Source organism: Neofelis nebulosa, chromosome 7 (genome assembly GCF_028018385.1).
Source record: "Neofelis nebulosa isolate mNeoNeb1 chromosome 7, mNeoNeb1.pri, whole genome shotgun sequence".
In the NCBI taxonomy this organism is placed as follows: Eukaryota; Metazoa; Chordata; class Mammalia; order Carnivora; family Felidae; genus Neofelis; species Neofelis nebulosa.
In genome coordinates, this window is record NC_080788.1 from 143049090 (window position 1) to 143068147 (window position 19058).

The 19058-nt window shown below is 48.7% G+C and overlaps 1 protein-coding gene across 2 annotated transcripts in view; it reads left to right on the plus strand.

The window, feature by feature from the left end:
• Positions 1–19058, plus strand: part of LOC131517733 (cholesterol 24-hydroxylase) — a 33017-nt gene that overhangs the window by 1028 nt on the left and 12931 nt on the right. Inside the window, exons 2-5 of one of the 2 annotated variants that reach the window (XM_058740272.1) lie at positions 6401–6481; positions 7024–7105; positions 13455–13528; positions 14006–14092. In XM_058740272.1, the coding sequence (XP_058596255.1) occupies positions 6401–6481; positions 7024–7105; positions 13455–13528; positions 14006–14092 (324 nt within the window). The remainder of the gene's footprint in view (positions 1–6400; positions 6482–7023; positions 7106–13454; positions 13529–14005; positions 14093–19058) is intronic. The other variant, XM_058740273.1, reaches the window with a different exon arrangement.

Genomic DNA, 19058 nt, shown 5'->3' on the forward strand with positions numbered 1-19058 from the left:
CCTCCAGGGTCTTGCTGGAGACCATCCACCACCCTGTGTAAAGCCCACCTAGCCCCGAACTTCTTATGTGGCCATCTCCCCCGAAGTTGCCTTCTGTTCACTTGTTGACTGTCTGCTCACCTGTTGACTGTGTCTGTCTCCCCCCTTTAGAATGTGAGCCCTAGGAGGGCAGGGTACTGTGTGTTCCCTTGTGTATGCCCGGCTCCTGGCACTTTGCAGATGCTCAATAAATACTTGCTGAATGAATGAACAATGGTATTAGATACACTTTTTAAAACCTCAAGACATGAACATTCTGGAAGGTGTCCACCTCCAGCACAAGCCAGATGACCTGGCATTAGAAGCCTGAATTCCTGTTTGGTGGGTTTGGGAAAGATCTCTATGGCTGGTGACACGGGGAAGCGATATTTCTCCCTGCTGGCTGGCTGTCTTTCCGGGTGCCCTCACCCACCTCTGGTTCTTCCTTTTCCCATGCTTAGCAGCTCTGTCTTCCAAGCCACCCAGATGCTTCTTCCCCTCACCTTCCAGATGTGGCTCGAATGCTAACTCCTCAGGGAGGTCCCACCTGCTTCCATGCCCGAATATATTATGTTCACTTTGTAAACTCTATGTCATTGGAACTATGACATTGGAATAGTTGTTGGGCAACTATTTGTGCAACCTCTTGTTAAGTGTCTGTCTCTCCCATAAGCCCGTGTCTGTCTTGTTCACTGCCATGTCCCTGACACCTTAGCACAGCAGCAACTGGTACATGCATATGGATACTCGGTGAACAGTGAGTCAAAGTGGATGGTGGAAATCGCCTACAAGTCCTGTTAGGGACGCTGTCACCCTTTCAAGTTTTCCCAATCGGCCATCGACAGCTTGGGATTGAATGAGCTTTGTGTTTGTTCTGCTGGGTCTCGTGATGATTTGGTCTTCACGTAAACCCCAATGCTTCAAGCACTGCAGACCTGGTCTGGTCTCTTTGTCTTGAGAAGGCAGAACTGAAATCACGCCCCTCTCTGCCCCTCTCCCATATATTTTTTCTTAATTGCGTTTTCAAAATAAAACTGTGCCCTAAAATTTACCCCTTTAAAGTGTACAATCAGTACTTTTGGGGATAGTGACAGAGTTGTGCAGTCTTAACCACTGGTTCCGGGACATTTTTATCACCCCAGATAGAGACCCAATACCCCTTAGGTGTCACTCCTCACCTCCCCCGACTCCTCACCCCCACCTCCAACCCCAGGCAACCACGAATCTGTTTTCTGTCTCCAGATTTGCCTGTTCTGGACATTTCATATAAATGGAATCGTACGATATGTGGCCTTTTGTGTCTGCCTTCTTTCATTTAGCACAATGTTTTCAAGGTTTATCCATGTAGTAGCCCGTGTCCGTATCTCTCTCCTTTTTATGCCTGAATTCTCCCCTGAATTCTACACTGCAGAATCTACGTGTGACCTACAGGTGCCTGTGGGTGGGTGGAGGAGTAGGAGGAGGTTAATTACATAATATTTAATTATATAATTATAGTTGGGCTCTTTATTCTGAGGAGGTGAACTGAATGATACATATGCAGAAAGATTTTGGATTAACAGTTGTCTGGTGGTCACATCTAAGAGTGCACTAAATGAGAGTTCTGGAACCCTTTCTGGCACAGATCAGATGCTTTTGTATTCAGCGCCTGGATCCTCAAACCATGACTGGCAACACCATGGTTGGCCGAGAAGGGTACATGTCGAGTCTCTGGTGGTAACATTTGCCCCTTGGTGCTTCTAGGCTTTGCCAGCTTTCAGGCAAGGATCCCTCTGCCTTCCAAGGGGCAGCTGCTATGCTTCCCCACCCCCCACCCATCCGCCTCCTTATTCGGCAGGAGTCACCGGGCTGCCCTCTCCTCCAGGATGCCCTCCCGGAGCTCCCCACAGACAACATCCTACTGCAACCATCCGTGTAACAGCCGAAAACTCCGACCCCACGTTCAGATCCCACACAGACACTTGTGGCTTCTTCATTTCTCTGTTGCTGTTCCCAACTTTCCCATCAACCCCCCGCGCTCCTGGTAGCGTGGGATGAATGTAAACTTGGCAACAAAAAGTCTCGCCCTTCCAGGTTTTCTTTATCTTAGAACGGTTTTTCCAGTATGACTCCTGGCTGGCACGGGTTTCCTCCTCTGCTCCCTACTTGCCAAGTTGCCAGAGGTGAGGTCTGTTCAATAAATTGCCCCGTGGTTCCTGGCGATGGTGGAGACCCCTTGCCGGCTGTGTCGGGCAGTGCATCCAATTGGAGCCATCGTCGCCCCATTCCACTGGCGCGAGGCAGCCATGGCCCGTCACCCTCACTCCCGGCAGTGGCCCCCATCCGCACCCCAAGCTGTCATGTGGCTCCCTTCATCCGTGTGGCCGGCCTCACCGTGGGCTGTCCAGATGACCTCTTCTCCTTTATTATCCAAGACGTTCTCTGTCCTCAGGGAACCTTGATTCCCACTGTGCCAACCGCAGCATTATAGGAAAGGGCAAGTGCCAGGGACCGGGCAGGGGAGGGGGGTTTTCACCATCCTCTCTCTCCCTGGACTGCTCTGTCTTACCACGTCTACCGACAGGGACATGCCAGGTGGACTTCTCTCAGCCCCCCACCCCAGTCGCAGCATTCCACCATCCCCCAATTATACCATCCCCTACCTGTTTGTTTCCAACGCCCGGTCTTCTGGCTCTGCCTTTCCCTCCCCGGTGTCCCCCTGCAGGAACGGGAAGGAATGGGTTTTAGTCCCCTTTCTTGCCGGGCACTGGGAACCTCATGCCTCTCTGTCGCCTTGGCCTTCTTGAGGTGTCACTCACCTTCTTCCCCAAGTGGCACCGGGCGCCAGGCAGAGGCTCTCAGGCAGGCCTGGTGGGGAGGAGAGGGTCTATCACTCAGGTGTTCAAAACAGAACATCCTCCCCAAGTGCACAGCTACGGCAGTGGCCACGGTTACTAGGTTATTCTGGAAACACAGCCAGGCGCGCGTGATGTCCACAGGCCATCTTTCTGCAGGTGGGGCATTGTAAGTTCAAAGCCACTCACCCTGAGTGGGCCTCAGCTGCCGGGCGGCCACACTGCCCTCCTTCCTCCCGCATCTGCCCGCCCACTCTTGACGCGTTCTCGCTTCTCCTCAGGCCCTGCCACCTCCCCCTCTGTCCCCACTCTCAGGCTTGATTCCTACCTCCTACCTCCCTGGGTAAATGGAACAGCCTGAGAGAACTTCCTTCCGGGGCTCTGCCACCACAGCCTCCCCCTTCCCTGTACCGGGGCCCACACGCCCTTCCCACTGGGACCTAGGTGCTCCCGGCCAACGAGAGCCGTCCTCTGGGTTCAGCGACCCTGTCCAGCGGGGCTCCTTCTCTCCCATGTCATCAGTTTTCCTTCTCTCCAGCATCATTCCCATTTTTATATAACATGTTGTAAAAGAACAACCACCCTTCTCTTCCCTTCTCATTCCCTCCAGCTGCCGCCCCCTTGTCTCTGCGCCCCCTCAACAGTCCCCCTGAGAAGCCTGTTTTGGGTCCCCATCCCTCCCTCCCCTCCTGTCTTGGGCCCAACACCCCATCGGGCTCTGGCACCCACCTCTCCCGAGCAGCCCACCCTGCTTTGACCAAAGTCCCAGTGATCTCCCTGTAGCTACACACACACACACACACACACACACACACACGGTGGCCCTTCAGTCCTCCCTCGTCTTGCCTGACCCTGGACAAGTCCCTCCCTTGTCCCCTTGGCCTGCTTTCTTCGCAGGCTGCCCGCTCCACTCCCCCTTGGCTCTCCTCTGGTGTCTTCTGTTCAGTCTCCCTGGCTGGTTGTCCCTTTGCTGCCTGGCTCAGTCCTCAGGTCCCTTCTCTGTCTACACTCACCCCCTTGTGGTCTAATCCAGCTGCTGGGCTGTAAGGGCTGCCTCTCAGCTGAGGACTGTCACATTTACATCTCTGGCCTTGGCTCCAAGCATTTCCTCACACCCCGCCCTTGGTGCTTTCCTCTGCAAACCTGCCAGGTTCAAAGCCGGATTTAGTCCGCTTGTCTCAGGTTGGTTCCCAGACATTGATACTGAGGCAAGAATTGAAACGGGGGCCCCTGGGTGACTCAGTCGGTTGAGCGTCCGACTTTGACTCGGGTCATGATCTCGCGGTTCGTGGGTTCGAGCCCCGTGTGGGGCTCTGAACTGATGGTATGGAGCCTGCTTGGGATTCTGTCTTTCCCTCTCTCTCTGCCCCTCCCCGGCTCATGCTCTGTCTTTCTCGCTCTAAAAAAAAAGAAAAAACAAAGAAATGTAAGTGGTTTGGGGGGGTTGGGTGGTGATCCCTGTGGGAGTTGGGAATGCAGAGAGAGAGGAGGTCAATAAAAAAGGCCAATAAAGCAAATTACTTCTGGGGGGGCCAGTGAGCTGGAACCCCCTGGGGGAGCGCTGAGAGCCGACCCCACCAAGGTGCAGGGCGCAAGGTCATTGGTGGGGGGCTGCTCTGGGGGTGTTGAGCTGGACCTCCTGGCCCGTCCTTCCTGCAGGCAGAGCCGGGAGCCCCAGGCAGTGTCTCCATGCTGCCCCCCAAAACCTTCCTGGCTGCATGGACGAGGGCAGAGGCGGGCACGATGCGGTCTGCTGCCCCGCAACCAGCCCCTCTTTAGTCCTTCCCACCTTAGGACACGGCAGCTCCACTCATCCTTCCAAGGATCAGGCCAGAAGCCTTGGGGCAGCCTGACACGACCCTCCCACCCTCGTCCACACCCCCAGCAAGTCTGCTTGGCTCCTCCTCCAACCTGCCCTGGGAACCCGGCTTCTCACTGGTCTGCGCCCTATCCCCTCCCCCAGCCCCATGCTGGTGCCCCTGCCTCCACTCCTGCCTCCCACCCACCCAGCACAGCAGCTGTGAGAGGGAGCCATTGAAAACCCGTCAGACCCTGTCTCTGCTCTGCTCAAGACCCTCCGGTGGCCCTCTGCTTTTCAAGGTCAGAGCAGTGTTGACACCAGCCCGCAAGGCCCTTGGCGATCTGCCCCCTCCCTTGGTGACCCCATCCTGTACCACATCTCCCTCACTCTACTCCAGCCACAACACCCTCTCACTGTTCCTTGAACTTACCACGCACATTCCTACCTTAGGATCTTTGCACCTGCTATCTCCTTTGCTGGAATGCTCTTCCCCCAGGTACCTGGGTAGGCTAGTCCTTCATTTATTGCAGCTCATGTTTACCTTCTTTTTTTATAAAATTTTTTTTTCGTGTTTATTCAATTTTTGAGAGAGAGAGAGAGAGAGAGAGAGAGAGCGCATGCAAGTTGGGGAGGGGCAGAGAGAAAGGGAGACAGAATCTGAAGCAGGCTCCAGGCTCTGAGCTGTCAGCACAGAGCCCGACGCGGTGCTCGAACCCACGAACCGCGAGATCATAACCTGAGTGGGATGCTTAACTGACTGAGCCACCCAAGCATCCCATGTTACCTTCTTAAAGGGCCATTCCCGACCTGCCTGTAGAAAATGGCATCACCTACTCCTATCCCCAGCCCTGATTACCTCCCCCTCTGATTTTTCCATCACTCTCCTTCTTTTCTTTTCTTTTCTTTTCTTTTCTTTTCTTTTCTTTTCTTTTCTTTTCTTTTCTTTTCTTTTCCTTTCCTTTCCTTTCCTTTCCTTTCCTTTCCTTTCCTTTCCTTTCCTTTCTTTCCTTCTCCTTCTCCTTCTCCTTCTCCTTCTCCTTCTCCTTCTCCTTCTCCTTCTTTGTTAATTCACTCTCTATCTCCAGTCGGGTGAGTTCCCCGACTCAGAAAGCCCCACCTGTAGTTTCTGTCACCCGTTCTGGATGGGGTCGTGAGTGAGCTTGACTGGAATAAGCCGTGCAGGAGACAGGAAGCACCTGTCAAACGTGCCACCAGGTGACGCCAGATAGACTCGTTGACATTCTGTTGATCACCCACCCACGGCGGACTTAGCGTGACCAAACCATCCCCTGGTGAGAAGGACCGTGGGATGCCTTGGTGCCAGCCGCGCAGCCGTGGACAGGTGACCACCTCTCCAGCCTCAGCTGCCCTACCTGTAAGCCAGGTTAACAATAGACCTACCTCCAGGCAGTGGGGGGAGGACAGATGGAATGAGGCCCAGCATGGCGCCCAGCATGTACGTAGTCAGTGTTCAGGGGATGTCTCCAGGTAATTCGGCACAGCACTATGGGACCCTTTCCACACGCCAGCCCCTCCCCTCCACACCAGGGAACCCGCCAGACCTGTATTTGCATCCTGCCTGCATTCTTACACTGGGTGCCCTGAGCCAGTGCCGTGCCTCCTCGGGCCTCAGCCGTCCCATCTGCAAAGTGGGCCTAATAAGGCCGCCCTCACAGGGTCCTGTGGGGGAAGGGAGCACTCTTTAATGGTGACTTCGGGTGATCTTAATGTTTCCCGTTTCTTCTAGTTTCCTTCTAGGACACCTCCCCTACTTTTGGAAAAAGGATGAGGTTTGTGGCCGCATGCTCCAAGATGTGTTTTTGGATTGGTGGGTCCTAATTGTCATTTGTTGCCCTTACTCCAGCCCAGGTCCCTCATGGGGCAGCCCCACCCCTTCCCCAGGCCAGCACACACACTCCCGCCTCCCCGGCCAGGTCGCTCCCACCCCCGAAGTCCCTCCCCTGAGCGGGGAGGCAGAGGAGGCTGGTTCAGAAGGCAACCTCTGCCTTTGGCAGCTGTGTGACCTGAGACCGGACATCAGAAACTCTGAGCCTCAGTGTCCTTGTCTGTAAGCTGGGTGGGGGGTGTGACTCAATAACAGTCCTTGTACGTGGTGGTGCTTCGCACTTTCCAAAGCATTTCAAAGACACGCTATCGCTTGATTCCCAGCAAAATCTTTTGGGTCAAAGGAGGAGCGTAGCAACCCTATTTCATGGGTTTGAAAACTGAGACCCAGTGGGGGATGTGGCTCGGCAGTGAGTCCGTGTTAAGCCCCTCCTGGGATGGGACACCCTGATCCTCCCTCTGGGTGGTGATGATATTCACATCTCCGGTCATTGACAGCCTCCTTTGGGTCATTTTGGTTTCCAGGGCTAAGAAGTACGGACCCGTCGTGCGGGTCAACGTCTTCCACAAAACCTCAGTCATCGTCACGAGCCCCGAGTCGGTCAAGGTAGGAAGCAGAGAAGTTTCTATGGGGAGAGCCCTTCCCTTCCCTTCCCTGGGTTGGGGGCACAAAACTCGACCCCAGAGGCTGTAAGAGAAATGTCCCAGAGTCACCAGCACTCGGGCTCATTTCCCAAGGATCCAAAAGTCAGTGGCATCTTTCTCTCTGAACACCCACCATTTGGGAGTTTTGCCCAAGTGATGTGCACACGTTTAGCTAGCTCACCCCTCTTAGCCTTGGTTCCTTCATCTTCCAGGTGGGATCATAGCCCCTCTGTCTCAGGGCTACCATGAGATTTCAATATCAATTGATTCATTTAACAAATGTTTATATCAACACATATTTATTTAACAAGCAAAGGGGCAAAAGATACTTAAACAGGTACTTCTTTACTTCCCGATTATGAACCCATTTAATCCTCATGGGGGTAGAGACTGTTATCAGTCCCCATTTTAGAGATCAGGAAATTGACACGGTCAGCACTGATTGGTCTGGACTATGTGGAGGGCGGTGCCTGTGATCTGGGGACTAAGAATGGCCTCAGATCGTTTACCTTGGACTTGGCTGACGTGGGCTCAAGTTTGGGCTCTGTCACCACTCTGGGCCTCAGTTTCCTCATCTGTAAAATAGGGATGATGGCGAAATAGCCAGGTGGCGAAATAGCATGTTTGAGCCATCTAGCCCATGCCTGGCACACAGCAGTTGCTCAATAAATGATGGTGCTCTTTTTCTCACAGTGGGTACTCAGCAGAGTGAGCCTTGGCATGACAGGGAGAAGATACAACTTAGGGTCCAGATCAGGAGAAAAGCCGAACAACCATGGTGTCTCTAAAAAGATGTAACACATACTTTTTTGGTAAAGCTTAATTTCAAGTGTAGACACAGTTTAGGATTTTTAGGGGCACCTGGGTCTCTCAGTCGGTTAAGCATCTGACTTGTGGGGTCACAATCTCACAGTTCGTGGGTTCGAGCCCCACGTCGGGCTCTGTGCTGACAGCTCGGAGCCTAGAACCTGTTTTGGATTCTGTGGCTCCCTCTCTCTCTGCCCCTCTCCTGCTCTCTCTCTCTCTCTCCAAAATAATAAATAAACATTAAAAAAATTTTTTTAAGATTTTTAAAGCATGCTACCAAAAGCCATACACAAAGACCTTCATGACGCTCAATGAGAAAAGTTGAACAATATATATTAAAATGATGCATTGCATGGATTAATTTTCAAGTGTTAAACCAACCTTGCATTCCAGCTCTCATGATACAATTTGCTCATCTTCTGCTAAGAGTTTTTGTTTTTATACTTGTCTGGTTTGGGGATCAGATTAATAGGCTTCACAAGATGAGTTGGGAAATGTCCCCTCTCCTCTATTTTCTGAAGGAGTTTCTATGGGGTGGTGTTATTCCTTCCTTTAATGTTTGATAGGATTCACCAGTGAAGCCATCTGGGCCTGGCATTTTTTTTGATGGAAGTGCTTTTTGTTTTGTTTTAATTACTCAATGTATTTAATTGATTTATGGCCATTCAGAGTTGCTATTTTTCTTGGGTTTGGTAATTTATGTCTTTATGTATGTATGTATGTATGTATGTATGTATGTATGTATGTATGTATGTATTTATTTATTTAGAGACAGAGACAGCTCAAGTTGGGGAGGGACAGAGAGAGAGGGAGAGAGAGAGAATCCCAGACAGGTTCTGTGATGTCAGTGCAGAGCCAGATGAGGGGCTTAAACCCACAAAGCTGTGAGATCATGGCCTGAGCCGAACCCATCCAGGCGCCCCTATAATTTGTGTCTTTCAAGGAATTTGCCCATTTCATCTAATTAAAATTGTTGGTATCAAGTTGTCCATAATATTTATTGATTTCCTTTTTCATGTCTCCTGGATCTGTGGTGATATCCCTTCTTTCATTCCTGCAAATAATTTGGGCTTTCTTTTATTTTCTTAATCAAGCTAGCAAAAGGTTTATCAATTTTATTTATCTTTTCAAAGAACCAGATTTTGGGTTTATTGCAATTCTCCATTGTTTGTCCATTTTCTACTTTATTGATTTCTGCTCTTTATTATTTCCTTCCTCTATTCGTTTAGGGTTTAATTTATTCTTGTTCAAATTTTTAAGGTGGGAGTTTAGAAAATTGATTTTAGACCTGTTTCTTTTCTAATATAAGCATTTAAAATCTATACATTTCCTTGTAAATACTACTTTAGGGACAAATGTACCACACATTTCAATATGTCATGCTTCTTTTTTCATTCAGTTCAAAATATTTTCTAACTTCCCTTGTGATTTCTTCTTTGAATCAGGGATTATTTATATGCATATTGTTCACTTTCTAAATATTATGGTATTTACAAATATCTTTCTGTTGTTGATTTCTAATTTCATTCTGTAAGGGCAGATGAAATACTTTTCATGATTTCAATCCACATAAAAAAACTGAAGCTTGGGGGTGCCTGGGTGGCTCAGTCGGTTAAGCGGCCGACTTCGGCTCAGGTCATGATCTCGCGGTCCATGAGTTCAAGCCCCGCATCGGGCTCTGTGCTGACAGCTCAGAGCCTGGAGCCTGTTTCAGATTCTGTGTCTCCCTCTCTCTGACCCTCCCCTGTTCATGCCCTGTCTCTCCCTGTCTCAAAAATAAAATAAAACGTTAAAAAAATTTAAAAAAAAATTGAAGCTTGTTTGATGACCTAGCACATGGTCTATCTTGGTGAATGTTCATGAGTACTTCAAAAGAATGAATATTCTGTAGTTGTTGAATGGAATATTTCAGAAATGTCAACTAGATCAAGTTGGCTGATAATGTTATTCGAATCTTTTAAGTCCTCACTAATTTTCTGCGTACTTGTTCTAGCAATTATTTTGAGAGGAATGTCGAACTCTCCAACCACAATCATGGGTTTTTCTATTTCTACTTTAGGTTGTACCGATTTTGCTTCATGTATTTTGAAGTTCTGTTATTAGGTGTGTGCACACTTAGGATTAATATGTCTTTGTGATGAATTGTGTGATTTATTTTTAGAAATGTCCCCTTTAGGGGCGCCTGGGTGGCGCAGTCGGTTAAGCGTCCGACTTCAGCCAGGTCACGATCTCGCGGTCCGTGAGTTTGAGCCCCGCGTCAGGCTCTGGGCTGATGGCTCGGAGCCTGGAGCCTGTTTCCGATTCTGTGTCTCCCTCTCTCTGCACCTCCCCTGTTCATGCTCTGTCTCTCTCTGTCCCAAAAATAAATAAAAAAACGTTGAAAAAAAATTTTTTTAAAAAAAAGAAATGTCCCCTTTATCCTTGGTAATATTCCATTTCCTGAAGGATATTTTTTCTGGTGTTAATATAGCCACTCCAGCTATCTTCTCTTAGTGTTGCTTGGTATATCTTTTTACCACCCTTTTACTTTTAACCTATCTGGGTTTTTAGATTTAAAGTGGGTTTCCTATAGATAGCATATAGTCTGGTCTGGTTGCTTTATACTGTCTGACAATCTCTGCCTTTTAACTGGAGTGCTTAGGTCATTTACGTTGAATGTAATTATTGATATGGTTGGGTTTAAATCTACCACGTGGCTGTTTTTCCTCTGTCCTGTTGTTCGTTCCCCTCTCTGCCTTTCCTGCCTTCTTTTGGATTGAGTATGTTTTAGTATTCCACTTTATCTCCACTATTTGATTATTGGCTCTCTTTCTTTCTCTCTTAGTGGTTGTCCTAGGGTTTATAGTATAATCTTTAACTTATATCAATCTACTATTTTATCTCTGTCTGCTTTTAAGATTTTCTCTTTATCACTGGTTTCAGAAATTTGATTATGATCTGCCTTCATGTACTTTTTCTTGTTGTTAATTCTATGTAGGAGTCTTTGCACTTCCTGGATATGTGGGTTCCTTGACCACATTTGCAATACTTATAATAAATGTGTTAAAGTTCTTTTCTGCAAATTCCGTCATCTCTATTATTTCTGAGCCTGGTTATAGGTAGATCTTTCTGCTCTTTGACGTGTCTAGTGATTTTATGTTGGCCCCTGGACATTGTGAATTGTACGTTGTTGAGTTCTCAGTTTTGTTTTATTCCTTTAAAGAGTGCTGGAATTCATTCTGGCAGATGGTAAACTTATTTGTGTAGATCAGTCTGATCCTTTCCAGGTTTGCTATGAGGCTTTTATAGGGTTGATTTAGGGTCGGCTTTTACTCTAGAGCTAGTTTAGCCTCACTACCAAGGAGTGACTCTTTCTTCTGGGGGCCACTAATAAAGGGCTTATGTCTGAAGTTTACCTCTGGTCACTGGGAACTTGAACAGTTCTTGGCCTGTGTAAGCTCTGAGAACTGTTCAGCCTGTAGTTACTCGGTAATTCTCCTTGTCCCAAAAGTTGTTTTTAACTCAGCCTTGTGTCCACGGTGCATGTACGCAGGCTGGTATTCATCCGAAGATGCAGGGGATCCCTATGCAGATTTCTGCTCATTCTCTACATGGCTCCCTCCCCTCAGGTCCTCTGCCATACAAGTTCTAGCCTCCTTTTGTATGTCTGGACTCTGATCTGTCTCATCAAATTGGAAAGCCTACGGGGCTATATTTGAGTTTCATCTTTTAGTGCCTTTATCCTGAAATTGCAGAAAGCTAGAGTAATCTTCGGTCATAGGTCTCATATCTTTTTTTTTTTTTCCTTTTCCTTCTTTTAGGATTCACAATCCTGCACTTCCTTTTGCTCAGTGTCTGAAAACAGACATTTCATGAGTTATGCCTATTTTTCTGATTACTTATGGCCGGAGGACCAGTCCCCAGCAGTTATCCCTTGGTGGGCAGAAGTGTGCTGCCAGTGTGGACAGCAGAGCAGGTGCTGGGGGTGCCCCCATGCACTCCTCACATCCCAGAGCCCAGCTCACTGGGCCTTCAAAGGATCCCCAGCCCCAGGGACAACAGGCATGGGGACCCTTGACTTTGGGGGCACCTGATTAGAGCCTGTGTTGAGGCTGCTGTGCCTCAGTGTGGGGACGCCTCACTTTAGGTTGGGAGGGTTGGTCCAGACCTTGGACAATTTAGGAATGTTTGAGAGGGACCTGGGAGGTGGGTCTTTACTGCCATGGGGATGGGGCCTGCAGGCATGGGTAGTGAGGAAAGTTCGTTTACAAGTGACAGTGTTTGGGTGGGGGTGGGGTTCTCAGGATGTGGCTCATGCCCCAAGGTCAGCCATTTTGGGGGGTACCTTTTAGCTGAAAAATTAATATTAGATCCCTGAGCTAAGCTCCCAGATACCAGAAGCCCCTGGATTAATGTACAATGGAGATACCATCTTCCTGGTTCCCAGTGCCCACAGCATGAAGCTCAGGGGGCCAGAAGGCAGGCCTCTGGGATCCAGCCCCCACTCATGCCCCTCCCTACCTCTCATTCTGCCTGAATGCAGCAAGTGGCCTGGGCTTCCCCTGACTGGATCACAGCCTTCTCTTCCCTCTCTGCCACGGCAAATTGCTGGGATTCAAATCCTATTTCCACCATTCACCGTGTGTGTGACCTTGGGCTAGTTTTAAATCTCAGTTTCTCCATCATATGTAAGATGAGCATAAACACAGCACCCACATCTTAGGATTGACCGAGCACTAAATGAGCTATGGGTGCTGTTGTGCACCTGACATTTACGGGGCACATGCTGTGTGCCAGGCACTTTTCTCAGCACTTTTCACGTAGAACAAATTTACCCTTTGCAGCAACCTCGCCAGAGTAACTTGCCTGTGGTCATGAAGTGAGTCCAGGGCAAAGCCAAGATGGTGAGCCCCGATCCAAATTCAAGCCAGCTGACTCCACGGCCTGAGCTGTTAACCCCTGGGCTATGCTGGCTCAAGAGCTGTCAGCTAATGTTATTATTGCTACCATCCAGCTTGTGGCGAGGCAAGTTGGTCCTTCCTCCAGGAAGCCTTCTTTGGCTTCCATGGCTGGGTTGGCACTAACAACCCCTGAACCTGTGCCAAGTGTCTCTCCTGTGTCCCAGAAGCCCTCCCTCTGGGCTTCTCCCCTTCCCTATTCTGGTTTCAGAGCAGCACCTGCATTTTCTTGTTCTCACTGCTTTAGAAGGTGGTGCGGTACAAGATCTGTGCATGGGCATGGAAGTGAGGACCCCCCACAACGCCACTCCAGCTGAGTGGCCACAGGAATATCACTTCACCCCTCTCTGCCCCACTTTCCTCACCCCCAAGCAAGATGCTATTGCTTGAAGACAGGCTTTCTGGAAGGTTAGGTGGGATTGGACGGAATGAGTTGTTCACACCACAGCTGGCACCCAGTCAGTGGTGATTGTTGGGGCGTGTTTCACAAGAGTCCAGAAAACTGCTGAATCCTTTGCTTCGTCTCATGGGTACATGAGCTCACGTTGGCTTTTTGGGGATGTTTAGAAGTTCCTGATGTCAACCAAGTACAACAAGGACTCCAAGATGTACCACGCAATCCAGACCGTGTTTGGTGAGAGGTAAGGCATGCGGAGGGGCTAGGGGAGAGGCCAGAAATGCCTCTGGCTGCAAGCAGACAGCCCATGGGGCCCAGGGCATTGGGTGTAGCATGAAGACCAAGGCCCTGGCTACCAGTCACACCACAGGTGCCCCATAAATGGTGGCTGCTGCTCTCGTCATTATCACCTCCCTTCTCCTCTTTCCCCTGTGGATAGCAGGCGGGAGTGTGGGGGTTGCAAGGTTGGTGCACATGATCACCCCCATCTCTTTTGTATTTCTTTTATTTTTTATTTTTGGCAAAATTCACAAAATTCTTCATTTTAACCGCATTGGAGTTACACTTCAGTGGCATTTGGTCCATTCACAGTGTGGTGTAACCATCACCACTGTGTAGTTCTGGAATATTTCCATCATCCCCAAAGCTGGCCCTGTCCCCATCAAGCCATCGGTCCCCCTGTCCCTTCTTGTTTCTCACATCAAGCATTTGTCTCCCCCAGACTGTTTGGCCAAGGTTTGGTGTCAGAATGTGACTATGAGCGCTGGCACAAGCAACGCAGGGTCATGGACTTGGCCTTCAGCCGCAGGTGAGTGTATCCAAGATGGCGGGCCTTGGGAAGAGAGAGGTCTTCACCGGAGGGGGCCTCTCCCAGGCTGAAGGTAGAGGGGAGAGCCAGGCGGGCTGCTGGGGGGACAAGGGGCTAGCCATCAAGGGCTAAGTAACACTGATGCCTGGGGATGGGGTCTTTTTCCCCCCAAGAACTTCCCTGCTCAGACCTCATCACTCCTCCTCTGGCTTTTTATTTTCCTTATTAGCGTTCTCATTGTTAGTAACATTTCATTTTTTAAATAACTTTTTATTTATTTATTTATTTATTTATTTATTTTTGAGAGAGAGAGAGAGAGAGAGTATGATATGAGTGGGGGAGGGGCAGAGAGTGAGGGAGACAGAGGATCTGAAGTGGGCTCCCCGCTGACACAGCCCCCATATGGGGCTCAAACTCACAAACTGCAAGATCGTGACCTGAGCCAAAATCAGATGTTCAACTGACTGAGCCACACAGGTGCCCCTAAATAACTTTTATTGAGATCTGGCTTTTATAACATTTATTTTACCTACTTATCCACAAAATGGAACAACCATCACCACAGTCAAATTTAGAACATGTTCATCACCCCAAAAAGCAGGCACTCCCCATTTCCCCTCAATGGGCTCAGCCCTGGGCAACCATTAATTTATTTTTCATTTCTATGGATTTTCGTATTCCAGACATTTCTTGTAAATGGACTCATACGACATTTCTTTTGTGTCTGGCTTCTCTCACTCAGAGAGAAGGTTTTCAAGGTTCATCCATGCTAAAGCCTCTTTCAGAACTTCACTTTTTAAATTGCCAAATGAAATTCCATTGTATGGACATACCACATTTTGCTTGTCTATTCATCAGTTGGTAGAGATTTGCGTGTTTCCAATCTTGGCTGTTTCAAATAATGCTGCCATGAACATTTGTGTACAAGCTTTTGTATAGATGTATGTTTTCACTTCTCTGGAGTGTGTACATACCTAGGGATGGGATTGCCAGGTCATAGGGGAACTCTGTGCTTAACATTTTGAGGAAGGTTATCTTTTAGTTGGATATAATTTCAAATTTACAGAAAAATTTCCAGAACAGTCTAAGCTACTTCTGTATATCTTTTACCCAGGTTCGCTTATTGTTTATTGTTTAAATCACCATTTGTTTTATCATTTCTTCTGGATGTGCATATACAAACATATTTATCATTCTTTGTGTGTGTGTGTATATTTACATTTTTTTAATATAGTGTACTTTTAAAACCATTTGAGAGCAAGTTAGAGACATTGTGATCCCTTCCCTTAAATACTTATTTCCTAAAAACATGGATATTATTTTGGATGTCAGTTATCAAAATGAGGAGATTTAACATTAATCCAATACAGTTATCTAATCTATAATCCGCATTCGAGTCTTGTCATTGTCCTTGTCATTATAGCTATTTTTTTCCTTGTCTGAGGTCCAACCCCGGATCACAGGTTACACTTAGTTCCCACATCTCACAAGCCTCCTTTGTTCTGGAACAGATCTTTGTCTTTCCCTGACTTCCCTGATTTTAAGATTACAGGCCAGTTTTGTAGAACGTCCATCAATTTTGTGTGTCTCAGGTTATGCCTTTTTGGCAGGAATGGCACAGAAGTGGTGTTGTGTCCTCAGGGCATCATATTAGGAGACCTGCGTTGTTGACCTGCCTCATTGCAGGAGATGTTAACTTCACTCACTTGTCAGAGACAGCGTCCTCCAGGTTTTTCCACCATTAAGTGACTAGTTAGTGCATAATCTGTGGTTGACTATATCTGACTATATATACATAATCACGTAGACTTTCATCACAACCTCCCTGGCCTCCCTACCTCCTCCAATGCATCCACCTCACCACCCCTGGGGAGATCTTGCTAAAATTCACATCACTTTCCTATCTTGAAGCCTTCAAAGGCTCCCTATCACATGAAAGATGAAGGTCAGATTTCACCCACCCCCAGTCTGGCCTCCAGACCCCTCCAGCCTTTTTACCCTCTTTCTTCCATCTTTTGGGACATCTTGGCTCTTTCTGACATCTCTGCCTATGTCCTTGCCTTTCTCTCTGCCTTGTGTGCTCCCCTGCAAAATTCCTGTGACTCCTTTGATACCCAGCTAAGATGTCACTGTTAGGGAGCTGTGGTCCCTGATCTTCTGAGGCTGAGTTTATGCCTCCAGCATGGCTCCTGTCACACCCACTGCAATGATTCTCATTCAGCCCACCTTCGCCACCAGACTGGGCAGAAGGCAGAAGACGCACCCTGTCTCTGGACTCCTGTGCTCAGCACAGCACCTGGCCCTTTGTGAGCTCTCCAGGAAGTCCATAGCGTGAATGAAAATATGAATGAAATAATGAATCGGGATAGTCTTGTCCTCGCTGGAAAGTTGCCAGGAGTGAGAATGAGGAGGAACAGACTAGAAAGAGGCCTTCAATTAATACATCCTTGTGCCAAGAGCCAGGGTTACAAGAGCCAGCCAAGGTGATATAGCTGCTCCCCGCAGGAAGCTTTGAGGCTATAGATTCTAACCAGCTGACTTCCTGCAGCGGTCATGACATTAATACCAGCATCTCTGTCTTGGTGAACCATCCCCAGCACGTAGGACCTCATATTCGAACAGCACTTTGTGTTTTATTAAGAGCTTTCATAGGCGTTTTTATTTAAAAATTTTTAAATTGTGTTAAGATACACATACCGTCTGGCTCATTTTTATGTGCACAGTCCATGGCGTTAAGTATGTTCACGCTGTTGGGCTGATGTCACCACACATTTTTATTTGTGTCTCACAATAAGGTAATCATCTAAGAGATGGCTGTTTTATTAGAAAGGCGATGTTCACAAAGTTGTATGAAGAAGCTCTGGGAGCCCGCTTGGTCGTGTTTGTGAACGTGGTATAGTTCTTGGTGAATCCGCCTTCACCAGTGAGAAAATAGAACCCTCTGGTGAGTGTCCTCTCCAGCCAGTATCTACGCACAACGTCATCATATACTCTTAATAAAATCATGACCATAAATTGCCAGTTTCTGCTTTTCTAGATTACTACTTTTGCTGGAAGGCCTTGGTCTCAACCATTTCAATAAAAACAAAACAGAACAAACAAAACAAGGGGGTTGGGATTTTACCATACTGCAAACGCTCCGGCCCAACATATTATATCTGTCATGTCCACAAGAGATTCAGTGTTAGTGTGACAGTCAGCCATGCGCCACCCACACAGTCAACCTTTTAAAAAAAGACAACTACAAATAATCTCACGTATAAATATATACTTGCAAAACCCTGTAAGTGTCCTGGAGAAGTCGACCAGCTACGGAGGCACGTATAGGGGCTACTTGAGGCCTTAAGAGACATTTTCCTGGGAAAGTGGCTTTCGAGTATCCATCTGGAGAGCGGGCAGGTGTGCGAGTAGTAACAGGGCCTAGGGATGGAGGGTGGGAGGACAGAGACCCCCAGCAGCGGGGACAGCATGTGCAAAGGCCCTGAGGTGGGAAGGAACGTTGTGCTGCGGAGGTGCTAAAAGGCCATGGTAACAGGAGACAGAGCTGCAGGTGGGCATCAACGTGACAAACTCCCTCTGTGTCCACGTAAGGATGTTCCCCACACTGTTCAGAGTGACAGGTGCTTTGGAGTGTTTTCGGTTGGCAAGGGACTGGAGCAGAGTGGTGCCTTCAGTAGAGGCCGTCGAGGGTGAACCCTGCAGGTGGCTGGGTGGGGGCTGGGCAGCAGTGAGCAAGGATGCTGGGGCCCCACGGAGCCGAGAGCCAGGGCAGGACCGGTGGACGGGCAATGAAGAGCGATTTTCTTTCCTGATTAAAAATTCCCCTTCCTCCCATTTTCTCTAAGAACCTCTTATTTGGAAACCATTTCAAATTTCTGAATAAGTTTCAAGAATAAGAATAGGACAAAGAGGGGCGTCTGGGTGTCCGTCAGTTAAGCATCTGACTCTTGGTTTTGGCTCAGATTATGATCTCGCAGTTCATGAGATCGAGTCCCATGTCGGGCTCTGCGCTGACAGCACGGAGCCTGCTTGGGATTCTCTCTCTGCCCCTCCCCTGCTCAAGCTCATGCTCTCTGTCTCAAAATAAATAAATAAACTTAAAAACAGTTAAAAAAAGAAAGGGGCGCCTGGGTGGCTCAGTCGGTTAAGCGGCCGACTTCGGCTCAGGTCATGATCTCGCGGTCCGTGAGTTCGAGCCCCGCGTCGGGCTCTGTGCTGACAGCTCAGAGCCTGGAGCCTGCTTCAGATTCTGTGTCTCCCTCTCTCTCTGACCCTCCCCCGTTCATGCTCTGTCTCTCTCTGTCTCAAAAGTAAATAAACGTTAAAAAAAAAAAATTAAAAAAAAAAAAAGAATAAGAGAAAGAACACACCCTACCCTTTACCCAGATTGGTAACATCAAAAATCACTTCTGATTACAAAAGCAGCAGGTTTCCTTAGTAAAAGTTCAGAAACACGTAATGCACCAAGAAACAGCCTCCCTTCTCTCCCTTCCTCGGGGTCACCATCTCTTGTGAGTTTGGAGCGTGTCCTTCCATACTTCTCCCTAGGTTCTGTGTTTGGGCAACGAGCCGGGGTAGCTGTCCCCGGGCCAGGAGTGCTGTGGGTAGGGAGTTCTGGGTCCGAGGACTCATTTCCATGCAGAGTTGGGGGCTGTGATTGCTCAGGGACAGGGAATGAAATGGGAAAGCAGGCTGCAGGTGGCGACCGGGACAGGGCAGGTGAGGAGAGTGGGCGGTGCGAGCAGAGGGGTCCACGGCTGGGACCCCAGTGAGCCCGTCCTGAGCTGCAGGGGGCGCCCAGAGGCCTCTCTTCCCTTCCCGCCCTGTGTCGCCTGGAGTCCCTCCACTGCCACGATCACTGGAGGTCAGAGTTGAGGGTCCCCGTGGCAAACGACCCGTGGAACCATCCAGGCAAAGGCAAAGGGACAGCGTTCGTCCTGAGGGGGATGGCGAAGCCCCAGGGCTT